The sequence below is a fragment of the Calliphora vicina genome, chromosome 1 (assembly GCF_958450345.1).
Source record: "Calliphora vicina chromosome 1, idCalVici1.1, whole genome shotgun sequence".
Classification (NCBI taxonomy): Eukaryota; Metazoa; Arthropoda; class Insecta; order Diptera; family Calliphoridae; genus Calliphora; species Calliphora vicina.
This window is the reverse complement of record NC_088780.1, coordinates 110,442,999-110,462,491: the sequence shown is the minus strand read 5'-3', so window position 1 is coordinate 110,462,491 and position 19,493 is coordinate 110,442,999. Positions and strand designations below refer to the sequence as shown.

The 19,493-nt window shown below is 28.5% G+C and overlaps 1 protein-coding gene across 2 annotated transcripts in view; it reads right to left on the bottom strand.

Annotated features, from left to right (window-relative positions):
• Nucleotides 1-6,010: 6,010 nt before the first annotated feature.
• The window catches only part of Hmgcr (HMG coenzyme A reductase), a 65,481-nt gene continuing 51,998 nt past the window's right edge, over nt 6,011-19,493 (bottom strand). For both annotated transcript variants that reach the window (XM_065515499.1, XM_065515500.1), the window contains 6 exons: nt 17,994-19,086; nt 8,968-9,055; nt 8,323-8,898; nt 6,803-8,193; nt 6,318-6,687; nt 6,011-6,232 (listed from right to left, as the gene is read on the bottom strand). In XM_065515499.1, coding sequence (XP_065371571.1) covers nt 6,142-6,232; nt 6,318-6,687; nt 6,803-8,193; nt 8,323-8,898; nt 8,968-9,055; nt 17,994-18,351 — 2,874 coding nt within the window. In that variant the 5' untranslated portion in view covers nt 18,352-19,086 and the 3' untranslated portion in view covers nt 6,011-6,141. The remainder of the gene's footprint in view (nt 6,233-6,317; nt 6,688-6,802; nt 8,194-8,322; nt 8,899-8,967; nt 9,056-17,993; nt 19,087-19,493) is intronic.

The window sequence follows — 19,493 nt, the reverse complement described above, 5'->3', positions numbered from 1 at the left end:
TCATTGTTTTATTTTTTCAGGTCTATGAAATTTTATATTTATCAAAGGTTTTATACAAAATCTATTCATCAGTTTAATATTTTTATTCAAACAAGTTTGCATTCGGCAAGCTGATTGAAATCGGTCCACTAATTATTCCTCCCAGAATATCGTAGTTCAAATAAGTTTTATGTAAGAAGAAATCACACTACTAATTTGTGTAGGGAAATTTTCACTGGTTAATTTTTATCTTACTATTCTTTAACATTTGTATATTACTCTTTATAAACCAATTCGATTATCGTAATTTTGTTATTTAATATTATCGCATTCGATATCGAGCAATAAATTTAGTACATTTTATTATACAGGCCTGTTCTGAAATCCACGTGATTTCAAATAACTAAACGTTTTTGAATCACACGTGTGATTTGTGCCTGTTTGGTGTGATTTTAAAATCCGAAATCAAAAGAAAATATTGTTCAAAAAAAATATTGTTGCAGTTTATGCTTTAATATTTCTAAATCTACATAAAAAACCATTAAATTGCTGACTGTTTTCAATATAACTTAAGTGCCCTGGAGACGATCAAATAAACACATAAAGCACATAGTTGTGTGCGTGCAGTCGTTCTTTTTCGGCTACACGTACGCGTTGTCGGCAATGATTGATGAACATCAAAAAGTTTTGATTTTTTTATTTGACGACTCATTATTTGATCGTCTCCTGTTGTGATTGTGAATCAAATTTCATTTGCTTTGTGTTTATCGTTCACGGATGAAACAAAATATTCATATTATGTGTTTTACGTCTCTGATTAACTAAAAAAAAAACATCAGTTTCTTCGAAATTTTTGGTAATAATGGAAAAGTGCGTCCAAATACAAATGGTGATTGACGTATTTATTTGTACGTCTCCTTTAAAGCTTCAAGCTTACGACACTCACACATATGCACTAATTGACGGGCTTATTTGATCGTCTCCAGGGCACTTTAAGAAAATAAATTAGTTTTGATTTTGAATAATTATGTTATATACATAAATTAATTATATTTTTCGTCAATTGAATTACTGTATTGTCCAAGAGCTAAATCAGAAATAGAAAATCACAAAAAAATCACAGCAGAAGAAATTTGTTACAAATTTTCTTGCAAAGTGTTTACAAAAATATGCAAGTGATTTGAAATCGACAGCCATTTAGCTGAACGTTTTAAAATCACAAAATTATGTACACTGAACACCTTTTTTGTGGTTTCATACCACTTTTATAAAATGTGATTTGCAGAACATGCCTGATAATATCGACATAACTGTGTAATCTTACGAAAATCTTTCAGAGTACCAGAATATAAATAAATGTGCATTAAAGGGTTAAAATCCGTAATAAAAGATTAATTTGACCTTTGCGGGGTTAACTTTGTCCTATTTTAGTAAAACTTTCGGGGTATATTTAAAATTATATTGACTATAATATTCTGAATAAGTTTTATTTAAAATTCATAACAGTTAATAATTGGACTAACCCCCATTAACACGAAGTTTGGTTAGGTGTTAACTGATAGTTATACTGTCGGTTAAAATTATTTTCGTATGAAAACTGTCAATATAACTATTAGTTAACACATAACCAGGCTTCGTGTTAACGATAGTTATACTGACGTTTACATACAAAAACAATTTTAAACGACATTATAACTAATAGATATTGGTATCTAGATACAATTCTGTACACATATGCTCTATCATAACAGAAAATAGTTTGTCAAACACTTTGCGATCTTACACGGTTCACTAGTGTTCCAAGATTGTATGGACGAAAAAAAATGTAAAGCTACAGGTTGTCCCCCTAGAACTTTTCTATGGATTGTAAAATATTTACAAGGGGAAAAAATATTTAGTTTTTGCCAAAATTTTGATATAAATAATTATTTTTACATTATAATGTAAAATAATCGAAATTTGTACTGATTATCGTTCCACTGAGATATAATCACAAGCATTGGTTAACAAATTTTATTAAAACTTCGCCAGACCCTTAACGTGTATCACGCCACTTGAATAAGAATGTAGCAAAAAAACAGAGTCGATTAAGCGATGTCCGTCCGTCCATCAAACTACAGGTCGCAATTTCAAAGATAAAAGTCATTTCACTAAATTTTATAATGATTAGTTCATAATTAGTCATGTTTACAACGATTCAAGTGGTGACGAAGTGTTTCGATTTGTGTGTTATTGGAGATCATGTGTTTATGCGAGTATTTAAATATACGTCTCTTCATTTGAATGATTGGATTTAAACAATGCAAGACCTATGAATCGACTAAGTTTTTTCACTGGTGAAACACATTTAGCCCCATTATAATAATGTATAGTATTATAACGACAGTTTTAATTCGAAAATTTTGTTTAAAATTCCCATTTTTTTGGAACCAATTCAGCCCAATTATGAAAAAAAAATCCGCGGGAGTTTTTTCACTTTTCCCATTTTTGCTATTCAAATTCAATGTTAATAATGGGTGAAGGGAAAAACTCCCGCGGATTTTTTATTTATAATTGGGCTGATTATCTTTTTGCGACATACTCGTATTACTACGACAGATTGATCTAACTAAATTCATTCGGATAATTCAATTTATTTCTTATATTCCGATTAATTAAAAAAATATTATTATTTTAGTTAAGAAATGTGAAAAATTATTAAATACAAACCTTGGCCATAAATTAAAACGCAATTTAATTTTATTAAAATAAATTTAAATTTATTTTCCAAATTTGTTTACTATTTGCTAATAAAAATTAAGATTTTTAGTTTTACGTAGTTCATTATTCCTGTGTATTCGTTTTTTTTTTATCTTGTGGTTCGATTTCATAATAGAACATGCATGCACTAATTTTTTTAATTGTATTTTAAGTAAAAAAAAATAATTTATATTAACCCCGACATTCTGAACTTATTGACAGTGAAAAAATTAGGTCTGTTCATTTACTTTCCCAGTAAATACTTGCAACGAGAGAATAAAATCAAAATTTACAAAATTACTCTCTTAAAATCTCAAAAATAGTAAAAAGTAAATCAACGCTTTTCCAGTAACAATTGTTTTATACACACAATTTTCATATTTTATTCCTTTGAAAATGTATAAATACTCACATTTTCTTCAATTTTATTGAAAATTCTTTTTTTTATATTTTTTCACCACAAAAATAAAATTGAAAATAAATAAAGGTACTTATAGACGGCAATACTGAGTATTAATATTTGTCAAAAATTCAAGTATCATAATACAATTTCATCGTCTAAACAAAATTTGTATTAGATTTTCAAAAAATACGAATGATTTTTCTGATTTACGGTCGGTATTCAAAATTTGTTTAAAATAATTCAAAAACTTTTTATTTTCATATGTATAGGGTATGTATTTTTAAATACAAATAAGGCAAACAAAAATGTCAAGAAAATATAAAATAAAAATAACGTTTTCAGAAAAATATCAATCAATAAAGAAATAAAATATTTGTAATACTAACTTTCTCTACTTGCAAGTTTTTTGAGCGCTTTTCCAGTAACAATTGTTACTAACTAGTAACAACTTTTATTTATTGAACATAGCTATTATAACAAAACTGAAAATTTGAAAATTTTTGTATGGAAACTGTTATTAACAACATTTTTGTTATAATTTTGCCATTGTCATAATGTTCAGAATAATACCCCCTTATTATATAACTTAACACTACTTATTATTCCATAGTACATATATCTTAAACTATACTAATTTAAAGATATTCTATATAAATTTATTCATACGAGTTGTGGGTACATATAAACATTTTCACAACAAATATTTATTTTCTCCCGTAGTAGTCAGAATTTACAGAAAACAGACGTACTAAAAATAAATGAGTTTTTTTAATTCCAAAAATACTCTGTAAATCTGACTGGAAGACATCAGTTTTTTTATTTTATTAAACAAATTAAAACTGAAAACATAAAATTATATACATACATATTTAAAACCTAATATATTTTTTAATTATAAATACTAATTATGAATAAATTTCACTACACTGGAAATTTGTGAGATATTAGCTAATGTCATTGAATAGTTAATTATCATTCAGACAGATAGACCCACCGGAACATTTTGAGAAATATAGCAAAGTGATTAGTTCTTTATACTCACCATAACTAATGAACCTTTCACATGCTACTAATATTTCATGTTTCCTTTCCTAGAAATATGAAAAAAAAAATGTAAAACCAAAACTGACCTTTTTATCTTTTGATACAGCTTACCAAACACTGAAGCCAGGACAAACAGTTTGATAATTATGAATTAAGCTTTTATTTTATTTGGCAACATCCACATTTTTTTGGGACCTCTTTAGTATACAATAGGGTCGGCCCGGTTTTTAATAACCGGTTATAAACGGTTTTTTTTGGTTAAGTCGGTTTCGGTTTTTTTGAAAAGCTCACATTTCGAATATCGAAAAAAACATTCTTTTCTCCTCGAATAACCGGTTTTTTCTAAAAGTGTGTTTTTATGAGTTTTAGTGTTTTTATTAAGTAGAAATTTAAAACCAATTATGGCCAATAAGCTAGGTTATTGAAAATAATAAATAAAAAGAAGACTTTTTATATTAAGAGAAATGTCACAAGCGATCTATATTATATATTTTTTTCCATATTTTTTTAAACCTAACGTAGTTGTTGACTTTTGAAAATAAAATAAAAGTCGTAAAATATCAACCACTCACTTTAGAAAAAACTCAATTTTAATTTCAAAATGTGTCAAATTTGACCCGAATATCTTAAGAAAACAATAGCTTTGGTATTTACAAGGGGAATCCCATTTTTCATACAAATATGATGTTCAGGAAGTATGATGAAAAGAGACGGATATATGTTAGTGCTACCAAAGCTCTGATAACATTTAACTTATTTATACGTAACAAAAATTTAAGATTTTAGCTCCAGGTCAAATTTGACCCAATGACCTTAATTGCAAAAAATTTTTTCCATTTATTTTCTTAAATTGGATTAAATTATTATAATAATCGAAAAAGTTATAATAAATTGTCCCATACTATTGCTAAATAAAGTATATATTTTTTTAATTTCTAAGAAAAACAAAAAATTTTTATTAATTTTTTTACATTAAATTGTAAATAAAAATTATTACTAAATAAAACAAATTAAAAAAAAATAAATATTTGTAATGTATATTTCTGTTTAACATACTAATTATTTATTTTACATGGATAAATGCTTACTACTCATACTTAAAACAAAACCATATTTTATTTTTTGTTAAATTATAATTTATTTGCCAGAAAAAGAAAACTAAACAATAATATTTAAATATAGTTTGTTTCCAGCTTAAAAATGTTTTTTTTTAGTATAAACCAAGAAATAATGTTCTAAAATTAAAAATCAAAAATATTTAATATTATTTTTTATTTTTAATATAAAACTTTGGTATTTGCAACATTGCTTTAGCACTTTTACTTTTATATATAAAAATACAATTTATTTTAGTTTTTTTTATCAACAATTAGCAAATATACTCGTACATAGATAGGTTGGTCTACCATTAAGATATTTATTTATTTAATTCATAAGATTGTGCGTGCACACATTGATTTAATTGGTTGTTGTTTTAAAAACAGTTTTTTATTTTTTATTTCTAATTTATATATGTAGTATTTGTTTAAGTATATATATTTCTTATTTAAAAAAGATTATTAATTTTATAATAACGCCTTTGGGATGTTATTTTTGAACATATTATTTTATAGTTTTGAATTTAGTTTAATAGATTAAATCATTTAATTTAACTTAAGGATTTCGTCACACATTTTGCATAATGTTAGTATGTATACAGTATAAATTGGCAAGTAAATGCAATTTTTACTTGTTTGAAATACAGTTTATTTTATAAATAGAATTGTTCACTTAAATTTGGCGCCATTTCTTTTTTTTATAAAAATTACGAGATTTTTTCAGGTTTTGTTAATTTTATATTAAAACTTTATTATTATTTTTTTGTAGTTTGTTTAATTTATAAAATATAAAAAATCAAGAGGTAGTAAATAGCATTTTGAAATTATATTTATCATTATATTAAAATAGTAATTCTTTGCAAGAGAATCGTTTAAATTTTAGCTTATTTTACTGCAACTGGAAACTGTCACATTTAATGGATTATTTGCATTGTTAGTATTCAGTTTTGTGCTTACAGCTATTGAGGATCTGTAAAAGGTTTAGTAAAAAAGAAAATAAAAAATATAATTAATTTATTTTCCAAAATCAATTTCTTATTTTTTCTCTTACGTACCTATTATGCCTCATGTGACTCTTGACTAGATCGCTATTGACCAACGCGGCCATAAGACTTAATTCCCCTGCCATTACGGTGGCACATACAATTTGTGCCAATTTCTTGGCATTCTCACCGGGATGCGCGACATTGGCTCCCCTAACGCCCAACATCTCTAGACAAGCACTTTGTCCGGGTAAACCAGTACCGCCACCAACTGTACCCACCTCCAGGGAGGGCATTGTGCAGGTCATGTATAAATCTTCACTATTTTCACCCCAGCATTCCATACCAGTCGAACAATTACTGGATGTAACGTTTTGTGCTGGATCTTGGCCAGTGGCCAGGAAAACAGCTGTAACCATGTTGGCGGCATGAGCGTTATTGCCTAAAATTTTATAATAAAATAGTATTGAGATGAAGATGTACAACAAAAGTATATTTATACAACAAATGTGTATTTTTCAGAACAAAAACAAAAAATAAATATTTTAAAAACCCACCTCCTATACTGCCCGCCATAGCACTGCCACCCATATTCTTCAATTTATTGCACTCCACCAATGTTTTAGCGTCTGTTTTCAACACACTTCGTAGTGTAGCTGCTGGTATTATACATTCGGTGACCACACGTTTACCCCGACCCTTAATCCAATTTATTGCCGCAGGCTTTTTGTCACAACAGAAATTGCCACTAAGTGAGATAATTTGCATATCGGGGAATTCACGTTTTATACACTTCAATGCCATCTCAGCACCCTTTGAAACCATATTCATGCCCATGGCATCACCCGTCAAAGCCACGAAACGTATATACAGTTGGGGACCATCCATGGCAATGTGACATTCTTTGAGTCGACCAAAACGCGAAGTAGAATCAAATTCCGCTTTAATACGCTTATAGTTCTGTTCTTCGTTAATCCATATTTTCGCCTCAGCCGCACGACTCACGCTGGAAAAACGCACACAAGGAGCTCGGGTCATGCCAACATCTTCGACGTACGACGTAACACCCCTGATAGATAAAGCTTTGCAACCGCGATTGGTGGAGGCCACTAAAGCACCCTCAGTTGTGGCCATGGGTACGAAATATTTTGCACCATCCAATAGCAAAGGACCAGCATAACCAACTGGTATGGGCACATAGCCCAAAACATTTTCACAACAAGCGTTCATAACACGCTTATAGTCAAAATGTTTATATGGAAGACATTCTAAACGTTCAACAGGCAGTTTGGCACGTCCACTTATAATGTGACGTCTTATCTTAACACCTCTGACCGCATCATCTATAACCGATTCGATTTTATGCAAAGGACAGTATTGACCACCAGCATTAACAATATTGATAATTTCTTCATCGCTAAGATTTGCCGGCCCACCACCCTCTTCTGTGGAATTCAGTATTTCCAAGCATTCTTCCAAGGAGCGTGGCGGACGTAATTTCGACAATTGATTACATTCACTTAAAGGTATCAATTCGGCAGAATCGCTGCCTCTGCGATTACCATCAATTAAATCGTAGTCTGTTTGTGTAGCAGCGTTTGCTGTATTTGATTCTTCTATGGTAAACAAGGGTATACGTGATGGAGGTGCTATTGCTGGCACAGATTTAGCAGATGTAAGCAATAATGATGATGGACAGGGAGTTATAGTGGTTGTATTGTTGTGCTGTTGATGTTGCATTGATTCCATATTTTTGGTTTCAAGTGTTGTTTCCATATTGGAATTTAGCGCTTCAAGTGGTTGAGTCTGCGAAGACTTGGCCGCAATTGTAACAACAGTCGATTGTCGTAATTGATCATGTAAATTATTTTCGAAAAATATGAATTTTATTACCAATGCTATGAGAAGTATAAGTATCACAATTTGATCGGCACTCATTGTCAGCCATCTGGAATTATACAAGAGAATGGAAATATAAATATTTATACATATATGTAGGTCACTGATAAACATACATACAATGTTAATTACAATAGAATTGCATGATTTTGTTAGTTATAGTTTAAACAATACTTACTTTATTATTAAATCACTCAATTCTCCCGATTCCGTTCGATTGTTATTAACATTCAGATTCAATTTTGGTGTCAAAGTCTTGTCAACACTTTCGTATTCACTATTCGAAAATACCATGCGACTGTAAATGTGTACAATCATTAGGCCAGTGGTCATTATAATTTTAACACGTTGCACTACAGGATTGTTCTTCTGTTCCTCTTCGTTTAATGCCTTTAACAGTATGGAATCTTTGGCTTTAGCTCTAACCAATGACATATCCATGCCATTGCGTGACAAATCCAAAATCAAAGATAGGCACGCCGGATAGAATGTCATAAATACAACATAATTCACAATGACCGACATGACGGCAAAGGTGCACAAAACCTCCAAACGTTGAACACCCGACAGAGTACCAACACCAATCACCAAAGTTTCTACAATTGTATCCAGTGAAATCGCTGGACCTAACAGTTCTAAGCCACGAGCTATATTATTTGTAACTTCAGCTTGATTGGTACCGGCTAAAGCTAACTGAGCCAGTGTACCCGAATTCGATAGATCAATGAGTAGCAATAGGAAAAATAAAGCATCTCTGTAAAGGAATTAAGAAAAAATATTGCATAAGCTAATGTTTACTAGGTTAGTTATAGAATTTACTCACTTTAAGTCTGAAATATCACTGCCTAGGAACTTGATTATTGTCGTTGTGAATATAAAACTAGAGAATACAGTAAATAATCCAGCAATGCCTGAAATGAAAATAATAGAAATCGCTATTATATATTTTCTATTCATTGAATTTGGATTAATGATTTAAAAGCTAATTTTTGACTAAGTATTATATATTTTTAGAAATATAATTCTGTATAAATGCGATATCTTATAGTTAAAATCTTATTATTTTTGCAAAACATTAACATTTTCTCTTTTTAAACCCACCTTCGGCACGTATTAACGTTATTCTATTTGACTCAAACTCTCATAGTTATTAAAAATGTCGCAATGATCCGAATCGCACTACTCGAAATTCCAAAAATACAACACTAATATACATACATACATATGTATGTATTTATTGCCAATATGCATATTTTTACACCAACTCTCTTTTGCCGTTCCTATTACTTGCTAATTTGACATTCAACACATATTTTTATTGTAAAAAATACTTTCATTATAAATAGTAATTTCAATTTCAATTGACCATTAATGAGCTAAAAAAAAAGGTGTGAATTTTTTTCATTTTATATTACATTTCTTTATATTACATTTAAATTGTTAAAACGTCATACAAACAAACATACCATTAAACTTCAAAATACTCGTATTTATGGCCGTTATTTAATATTACGTTACTCACCAGTTACTTGTACAACAATAAGGATTTAAACTAAAGACCGGTCTTAAATATTTACAACTTACATAAATTTACAATGTACATATGTACATTAGGGTGGCCCCAAAAAAAGTTTGGATGTTCCCAACTTAAATTTTTATTTGAATTAGTCGAAACCTATTTTCTTTCTTATTCAATTTTGGACCAGGTTTTCGAGCATTTCTGGCCGTAATTTGATAGCATTGTTCAAGCATCAATCTATTCATGATGAATTTCCAGAGTATACTGATGATAATGGCAAAAAATGAGCGCAGTATGACAGTTCGTTTGCCAGTTAGACCTTTCGTACACCCAGAGAAAAAAGAAAACTTTTAAGTTGCAGGTTTTCACGAGTGTATGTTCTACCGGGATTAAATAAACACCCTTTATCGTAGAACAATAAACTTCCTATAATGTAATAACCACATTTTTTCATTTATCGCATAAAATAAATAAAAACATAAAACATTTTAATTACAAAGAAATCATGACAAATAAATAAAATTTGTTTGCGTGAAACATGTAAGCAAGTATTTTAGTTAAACTGAAATATTTGGTTTATACCCCAATGGAATTATAAAGTGTTATATATCAATGGAGAACTGATGAAATTACTTTGATATTTCTTTTGTGATAAAATAAGTTTTCAATAATTTTCAAGTTCTATTCGAAAAATATTAAATTTAGAAAAACGAATAAAAACGTGTCGGTAAATTTGTATGAGGTTTTAATTTAAACTAATTACTTTAAATAATACTATGGTAAAATCCAGAACCCAGGACAATGAGGAATGGTATCCGCAAACAAACTAAACTTTAATTTTAGTTAAGAACATCAAATTTTTGCTGCATACAAACGGGGCCACCCTATTGCGCATCTGTACAAAAGTGTGTATTTGGTTGTGTTTTTTAACAGTGACCTTCAATATGATGGGTTACCATGGATGGCAGGCAGCTTAACAGAATCACCAGATACACAATCGAACAACAACCAAAAAAAAAACGAAAGCAAAAAATTGGTTTTGCTTGGATGTTTAGCACAATTTACTTCAATTAGGTCGAATTTTGAAAAGCCCCTTTGCAACAGTACTATGTTCAAAAAAAAAAACTTTTTTGTTTTGCTGAAATTGCACATTTTTAAAACATTCCAAAATTATTAAATTATACTTTGAAGTACATACAACATTATGTTACAGGCATCTTAATTAAAAAAAACTTGAAAACCACTAGTAGTATTTGGTTTAATAAAAAAAAGGTGTAGAAATGGGTAAATTTTTTAAAACTTGTTTTGGAATGGAAGCCTCTAAACTTACACTGATAGTCCAGGGCACTATCATCTCGTCTTTCGGTCACCCTTAACAACTAGAATTAATAACCTTTGAAATTTAAATTTGAAGAAGCTAAAATAAAATCTATCGGACGAAATGTGTGACAGGCCTGATCATATTTATATAGAAAATGGCCTAATTCAATTTTTTTAACTTTTAAAATTTTACTAATTAAAAATTTAAAAAAAAAATTAAAAAAATTAAAAAAAAAATTTGGAAAAACTTTTTTAAGAAGGATATATATACTTGTTTATCATTAATAATTTTAAAAAAATTTAAAAAACTTGAAGAAAAAACAATTTAGAAAAATTTATTTTTTTCATGCCGATCGGTCTATAATTAGTCATAGCTCCCATATAGGCCCCGCTTCCAAAAATCACTTTGATTAGTTATAGCTCCCAAATAAGACCCTCTTCCGAAAATTACTTTTTTAAATTTTAAAAGAAAGAAATGTTTGGGCATGATCGACCATTTTTTATTACTTGTTTTAATACATGTCATTGAACAATTTGACAGAAATGGTTAAACTGTACTTTTTATAGGGACTTAGAGCTTTTTCTTGTGATAAATTGTGTTAAATTGGACTAAGCGCTTTTGCTCATCACTACAAAACAACAACAAAATGCGAGATAACTCCAAGTTTTTTCTTTGCAATCAATGTATTTTTACTTATTGTACATTACTGCATTAAAATCTCAATTTCTAAAAAAAGTGGACTTAGAGCCTTTGCATGTTAAGCCAGCGATATAAAATATATTCCGGAAATTACAGGGATGTCTTTTATTTTTTGTCATTATAGGAACTATTAAGAAATTTATTATTTGGAAAACGCGATGTAGGACTGATTATTTTTGTTTACAGTGGTTATTCCCGGGTAGCTAGAGAAATTTAAGTTAATTTCTATTAGTAAGAAAATGTTTAAAAATTCCCTGAAAAACCATTTGGGACAACTGATAAGAATAATCAAATTTTAAGAATTCACTTTATTTATATTATGTTAAAAACAAAGTATGTACATATACATATGTTGTATTTGTTAAACCGTAAATCAATCTATTTTTATACCCTTCACCATGATTGGCAAGGGTATATATAAGTTTGTCATTCCGTTTGTAATTTCTACATTTTTCATTTGCGACCCCACAAAGTATATATATTCTGGATCGTTATAATAGCGGAGTCGATATAGCCATGTCCGTCTGTGTGTTGAAATCAACTTTCCGAAGCCCCAAAATAACTTACATACACGATTCATACATCAATCGAGAAAATCGTTCCACAAATGGCTGAGATATAAAGAAAAAACTACTAAAGTTACCTTTAACTATAACTTGCCGTTATAGTTAAAGGTAACTTTAAGCAATAGAAAAAGGTACCCTTAAAGGTAACTTTAACTATAACCGCAAGTTGTAATAATGGCCCTAATAAGATAGATATTTCAAAGACCTTTTAAAAATATTTTTTAACCCGATTTTTTTTTCACTAACAAATTTTTTTTTACTAAATATTAAAAAACTAAAAAATATTTTTTTTTAAAAATTTAAAAAACAATTTCCAAAAAATTTAAAAAAAATAAATTTTGTTCACATAAAAATATTTAAAGTTTTTATTTCAAAGTATAATTTTGTGAAGAGTATATAAGATTCGGCACAGCCGAATATATTTCTCTTACTTGTTTTATATTATTTCTCAATGGTATCATTTAAATGAAGTAAACTTATTTTTTGGTTAGGAGGACCGTAGATATTTCTTTCGTGTGACATGTTAATACATGATCCCATAATCTGGCAAAATTAGTTTGCCAGCAATAATTCATCCGGTTAATACACAAAATTACTAACTACTTTATCCTGTAGTATAATCATAAGAAAATATATGCATGTATATGAAGGTATTTCTGAACTACACAATTCAAGTGTGTATGAATTTACATATGTTGATCGCGTCACGTACAACATCAGTTGGTGGTTAAAAAAAATATTTAATAAAAATTTCAAAATCATAGCAAGTTTTTTTGTATACATATACAGATACATACATATGTAAATATATATGCGTATTTCTAATTGAATGTAAACATTAAATGTGCATAGGTGTGTATGGATGCTGACATTTATATGTCAATAAAACTAAATGTATTTATTTTCTTCATTTCATCTTCAATCGTGTTTTTTGTTTTCATTAAATAATTGCCTTATTTAAATTTCTGAATAAATCTTATTTAATACAAATATTTAAAAATTTTCCAAATAAAAATCTACCTTTTGCTTTATTTTCTAATTTATTTATTTATTATATTTTTTGTTGGTATCATTGTTGCTGTTGTTTTTTTAACAAGGTCAATACACTGTTAGCATGTATGTAGTTGGCTCTTATAATCAATCGTGTATGACTGCGGCCTTTAACATAATAAAGTCAATATTAAATTGAATTAGTTTATAGTTTTTTTTTTATTAAAAATTAATCCAATCATCGATTCATATTTACCATAACCATTATAGCAACAACAAATAAACAAAAACGAGAAAATAAACTATGTTTACATCCAAGGAAGGTCTAATTTATTAGTACCTTTTGCGTTTTTTAATAATCATTATTATATAAAGGACAAACTCGCAAAAAAATTATATTGAATCAATGATGTTCTAGTACTTAGTACATATTTTGTACTGTGAAAGGCAAATGTGGCTTTAATTACCCTTTTTTCCATACTTTTAGACTTCAGAATTTAACAAAAAAAAAAAATTAAAAGTGACTAAATATTTCAAAATGTTTTATATTCACACCATATTTTTCATTTAAATAACCCAATCTAGATATATAAAACTCTGGAGTTGCTACTGAGAAACAGCTTTATTTTACAAATATTTTTAAACTTCAGGCTTAGTTCTTTGCAGTTTTATTAATTATTTGGAAATGTTAAAATATCTGTTCATTATGTCACAAACCAGTAAGATTCCTTATGTAATCGGTCAAAATTCTATAAAGTGTATACTAGACATGCCCTTAAAAATAGATTTGCTTTGTATGGGTCTTATTTTGTTCATTAGTAGATAAAACTAAATACTGCAAAATTTAAGTGCTATCGGATAACTAGAACATGTGCCGGAAATCGATTGAAAGTTGTAAAATTGGGTAAATAATGGTACTTTTTTCGATATCTTAAAAAAATTCCCTATTTAAAAACTGTTTTTTAAACATTTGCAATAAATCTAAGCTTCTAGAGAAAATTATTTTTCTAACCACTGATATTTTATAGTAATAGAAAATATTAAAATATAACCAAATCGTATGAACCAGATTAATGTATTTACATACAGTGAGCCTCAAAACAGAGTATACGCCAAAAAATATTTGATATTTTTTAAGATAATGAAAATCCTAAAATTTATTCATCGATTAAAATTTTAATGTTTCGGTTTGTTGGAGATTGAGTTGAATAATAAATTCGGTTGTGAAAAAAAAGATTTAAGTAGGACTATAATGATTTTCATGATCCTAAAAAAATCAAAAAATTCGCGGGTGTTTACTCACTATTTAAATAAAATCTAAAATATTCGGTGCCCGTTTTATATTGATGGTGGGTATAACTCTTACTTGTTCAAACTATGTTTGTTCCTAAACATGTACACTTTTTACTCTTCACTGTTTATAACTATGTATTACTATGTCTGTACTGCTAACATTTAAGATTAGATCGTTATTACATAATAAAATATTAAAAAAAAATCCTATAATTCATATTGAATAAACATTCTGTCAAGCTTGATGGAAACGAGTTTGAAAAAAAAACACAAAAACATCTTTAATATTAGGCACTCAAAAATGATTTGCGTACGTACGTTTACCTTTCTGGCTGTTTGTATAGATTGGCATTAAAAGCTTGTTATCATTGTAACACAGGTAATAATATCATTGATGTGATAAAGACGTATTTTCTCATTATGACAGAATATTTATCGAACAAAATACCATGGTGGCACATACCATTTTATGAAGTGTATTGATTTAAGATATTAGCACTTAATAACTAACAAACCAAACCAAAAAAAAACCAACATAATCATCATATTACCTTGACATTTTTTTACATATTCATATTCATATTTTTTACATATTCAAAATAAATAAACAAAATTTTACTAATGTTGTAATGTAATCATAGAATTATTATTAGTTATTATACATATTTAGTTTACAGAATAATAATGAATCTAAAAAGAAACAATTTCCCTGCTATACTTTACAGGTGCTGCAAATTAACACTATATTTTTTTTAAATACCTAAAACTAAAACCATTTTGCATTTTTTCAATGTCAGATTCATATTATTATTACCTTTACGGTATTTTGCATTTTGCAGTAAACAATACTGACAATCACGAAAGAGGAAGTCTTTACAATTTCAATTAACTTTACAAACAATCCAAAAAATATACAAAATTAAAAAGAAAAAATCCCAAAACCAAACAATCATTGAAGAAATGAATTAATTATCTTCCAAGAATAATATTAAACTGAATATGTATTTACTAAAATGCATACATATATGTACATTAGGATGGTCCTGTTGGTATGAAGAAAAAAAACAAGGTGTCGGTAATGAGAAAATTTCTCAGAATGTTTGTCATGATATCAATATTTGGTGAGCTAAAAGAGTCCATATAAATGGTTTTTATGACTTTTTTTTCATATTTCTTAAAAAGCTAATGAAATAAACCTTTGAGATATTGATATAAAGTGAAAGGTCTTTGAAATAGACTTTCAATGCAGATCAGATTTCGTGCTGATTCACAATTTTAATTATATATTATATTTTAATTAATTATATGTAATAATTACAAAAGTACGAATATTTTTGAACTTCCAAGATAATTTCAGACACGGTATTGAAAACAATAAATATGAAAAAAAATCACGGTATCTTCGAATGATTTTGTTTGAGTTGGGAACATCCACAAAATTTTATTTGGGACCACCCTAATGTACATTTGTACGTACGTATATTATAAATACTTATATAATAAAGGCAACATTCTCAATTTCAATTCTATACATTTTGATGCAAATTAAAAAAAGAGAATGATAAACACAGCCAATCATCCAACCAAGGGTCAGATGAAATATTCATGCTTATTATCAACTGAAAATCTGACCTATACTTGCAACAGTAGATTCATGATGACATGACAAAAAAAAAATCTAACTTTTTTTATAGTTGAATGAAAAGAAAAAAGTTCAGAATACTCAACAAAACAATTATGTACATACAATGAATGTTTGAAAACTGTGAATAAGGAAAAATAAAAAAATGAATGAATGAATGAATGATAACTTTGAAAGAATGTTATACAACATGTATCTACAAACCGCAGTCTATGACAATCACAACAATAGAAACAGATACTCGTACATATCAACATAAATCTAAATGTATTCGAGTCTGTACGACGAAAACCTTTTAGAGCAAACAACTGAAAACAATTTCAAACAAGAGAAATATGTGTAAAAAAATACACTGAACGAAAACTGTTGACAGTTGAAAATATTTGTCTAGATTTACATTTTCTTCAATAAATATTAATCCAATCCAAATATAAAAAATTAAAAATTTATTGGCGCTATTTTGAACACAGCAGCATTTCAATGCGGTTAACCCATTTTTTATGATTCCTGCTACACAAACAATTCAGAAAGTATTTCTACTAGATTATTATCTTAGAGCATCAAAAGTTAATTTGTGTGTGCAATTTATGAGCCGATTTTTCTGACTTTTTATACCAAATTGATCCTTCAACACAATTCAAAAAATATTTCTGACATATTTATCTGAAAGCTTTCAAAACTTAATTTTTATATTGATGTGGGTTTCGAATTATCTGTAGCTTTGGAAAACCTATTTCAAACAACACACGACATGGACATCGCTAAATCGACTCGCTATATAGAAGGACCCAGAATATTTATAATTTATGAATGTTGTAAAAAAACACAAACGGAATGGCAATATTATATATACTCTGCTGAAGGGAATATGTATTGTGTTCACCTGTGTCATCGAAAACTCTAAAATGCAGTACATTTTAGTTGCCTTAACTTAAAAACATTCTATTGAGCAAAATTGTGGTACATTAGCTCATGAATAGGGTTTCTAATCAGGAAAATGGCCGGATTATTTTTTTAAGAAATTCCCAGTAAACTTCGGGAATTCCTTTATAAGTTTTCACTCTAAAGTTACAATATTATATCTTCACAGATAAATCAGATGTTGCCAATCTAAACTAAATTTCCATTGTATCCATAGACTTTTAGATACTAGCAACAGAAAATCAGTTTCCATAAAAGAATTAGGATTCGAATAACATAATTTTGATCACCCCAACTAAAATTTTTCAGCCAAAACCAAAAATATGGTAATTTTGAATGAATGATTTGATTAAAAATAAGTTCAGTTATCACAACTAAAACTATTTTCTCTGTGTGACAAAAACAGAAAAATGTTTATTTAAAACAGGAAAATTAACTTTTGTAGTAGGTCGACTTAATACAAATTGAAATTTTAACTGAAATTAAAACTTCGAAGGATATTTAGGGCAAATAATAGTAATTATACTGTCAGCTGGTTACGATGTTGCTGCCATTTACAAAATAATTAAGTAGCTGACTACAAGGTGACAGTTGTTTATTTGTTTTTGTCTTAATTTATTATTAAAAAAAATCAGGGGAAAACAGATTATTTTGTCATACGGAATTAGGAGCCCTACTCATAAAGCAAACCGGGGAAAATAAGCTTAAATAAATAAGATTTAGTTCTTCGGGAATGGTTTTATGAAAAGAAATTAAGATTTTAGTGAATTAATCACAAATTAAATCAATTAATTCCAAGTTAATATAAGAATTGAAAAGTTTTACTTAAAAATATGTTCAGTTCCTCATAAAATTTCAATATTTCTTATGTCAATACTTAACATCAACGACAACTTACCCAGTATATATTTGGAGCCCAATTTGTGTAGACTACAAAATTGATAGTAACAGTAGAGTACGGCAGCACATCGAACTATTGTCATGACAATAACATCGGCTGCATTATATTCAGCCTCTAGACCTTCACACGATTGTGTCCAGCCATGACATGGACGATGTCGACTAGATGTGGCAGAAGAAGGCGGCAGACTGCTACTACTGCTGCCACCACCTCCACCAGCATCTGATGTGGTGGTTATATATTGTTGCTTATCAACTGTCAGCATACATGCTGTCACCGTAAGCAATGCTACAATAACCTCCCATGGATGTGATGCACAAAATTCGCCATGTGCCCGAAATAAACGACCAATCATGATGTTGAGAAATTTTTGATGCCAAATGAAATTTGTGGAAAATTGAAAATTTTGTTGAATTTTGGTAAAAACGTTTGGCAAAAATTTAGACGTAAAATATTGTGTTTTTTGTTGTTATTGTTTGTTGCTGATGATGACGTCTGAGTGGTTAAAAAAACGTGTAAACTATTTGTGATGTCTATAAAGATGATGGTGGTGACAAACTGTTTTTATTTGGCCAATAATTCTGTGTTATTAATGAGAAATTATTTTTGTATTGTTTTGTTTAGCGGTTTTTTATTTTACTATTATTTATAACGGAAACAGCAGGAAATCAATCAATTGTCAATCAATTACATCCGTTTTTCTTCTACAAGTTATATGCTGTTTGCTATTGTATGTTTGTTTTATAGATGGCGCTGACACAAACATTTATCTTTTCGAGTTGAGCAATTGTTGTGTTAATGTTTGCTGTTTTTTTAGAATTGTTTTGTTTTAATTTGCATCAAGTGTTTTTGACGTCTGCTCAATTTAGATTTGTTTATATATATGTTTTGTAATAGTCTCTTTTTTGATTTTTAACCGTTAGTGTGTTTTGTTTTCTGATGCCTTTCAATTACAGGTGTCGCTTATGAAAAATTGTTGGGTCTATTTTACTTGATTTGTGTTTAACTCGTTAGATTTTTTTGTATTGCAACAATATTTATTGTATTTGCCAATACTCAGTTGATTGGAAGTAATTTATTTATTATTGATCTGTAATAGAAAAATGAGAAAAATCGTAATTAGTATTGCAAATTGGATTTGTGTTAAAAAACATGGTTTTTCATTTTAAATAAAAATAACATGAATAAAGTAGTCGGTATGGGTATTTGCTTGAAAAATTAAAGAATCAGAATGAGATTGTTTAATTGTCTGCAATAAATTAAAGTAAAAAAACTACATCGAAGTTCTGTTTAATAAAACAAATAAAATAGTATGCCAGGGCATACCCGACCATATTATACTCTATACCAGTTACGATTTTATATAAACACTAGCATTTATCCCGCTACTTACATTGTGCTCATCATGTTCAATTATTTCAGAAAAATCAAAAAAGTGCCATCAGAAGAAGGAAAAAGTTCCCCTTTGCAAAATAATAAATAGTACTTGATATAATA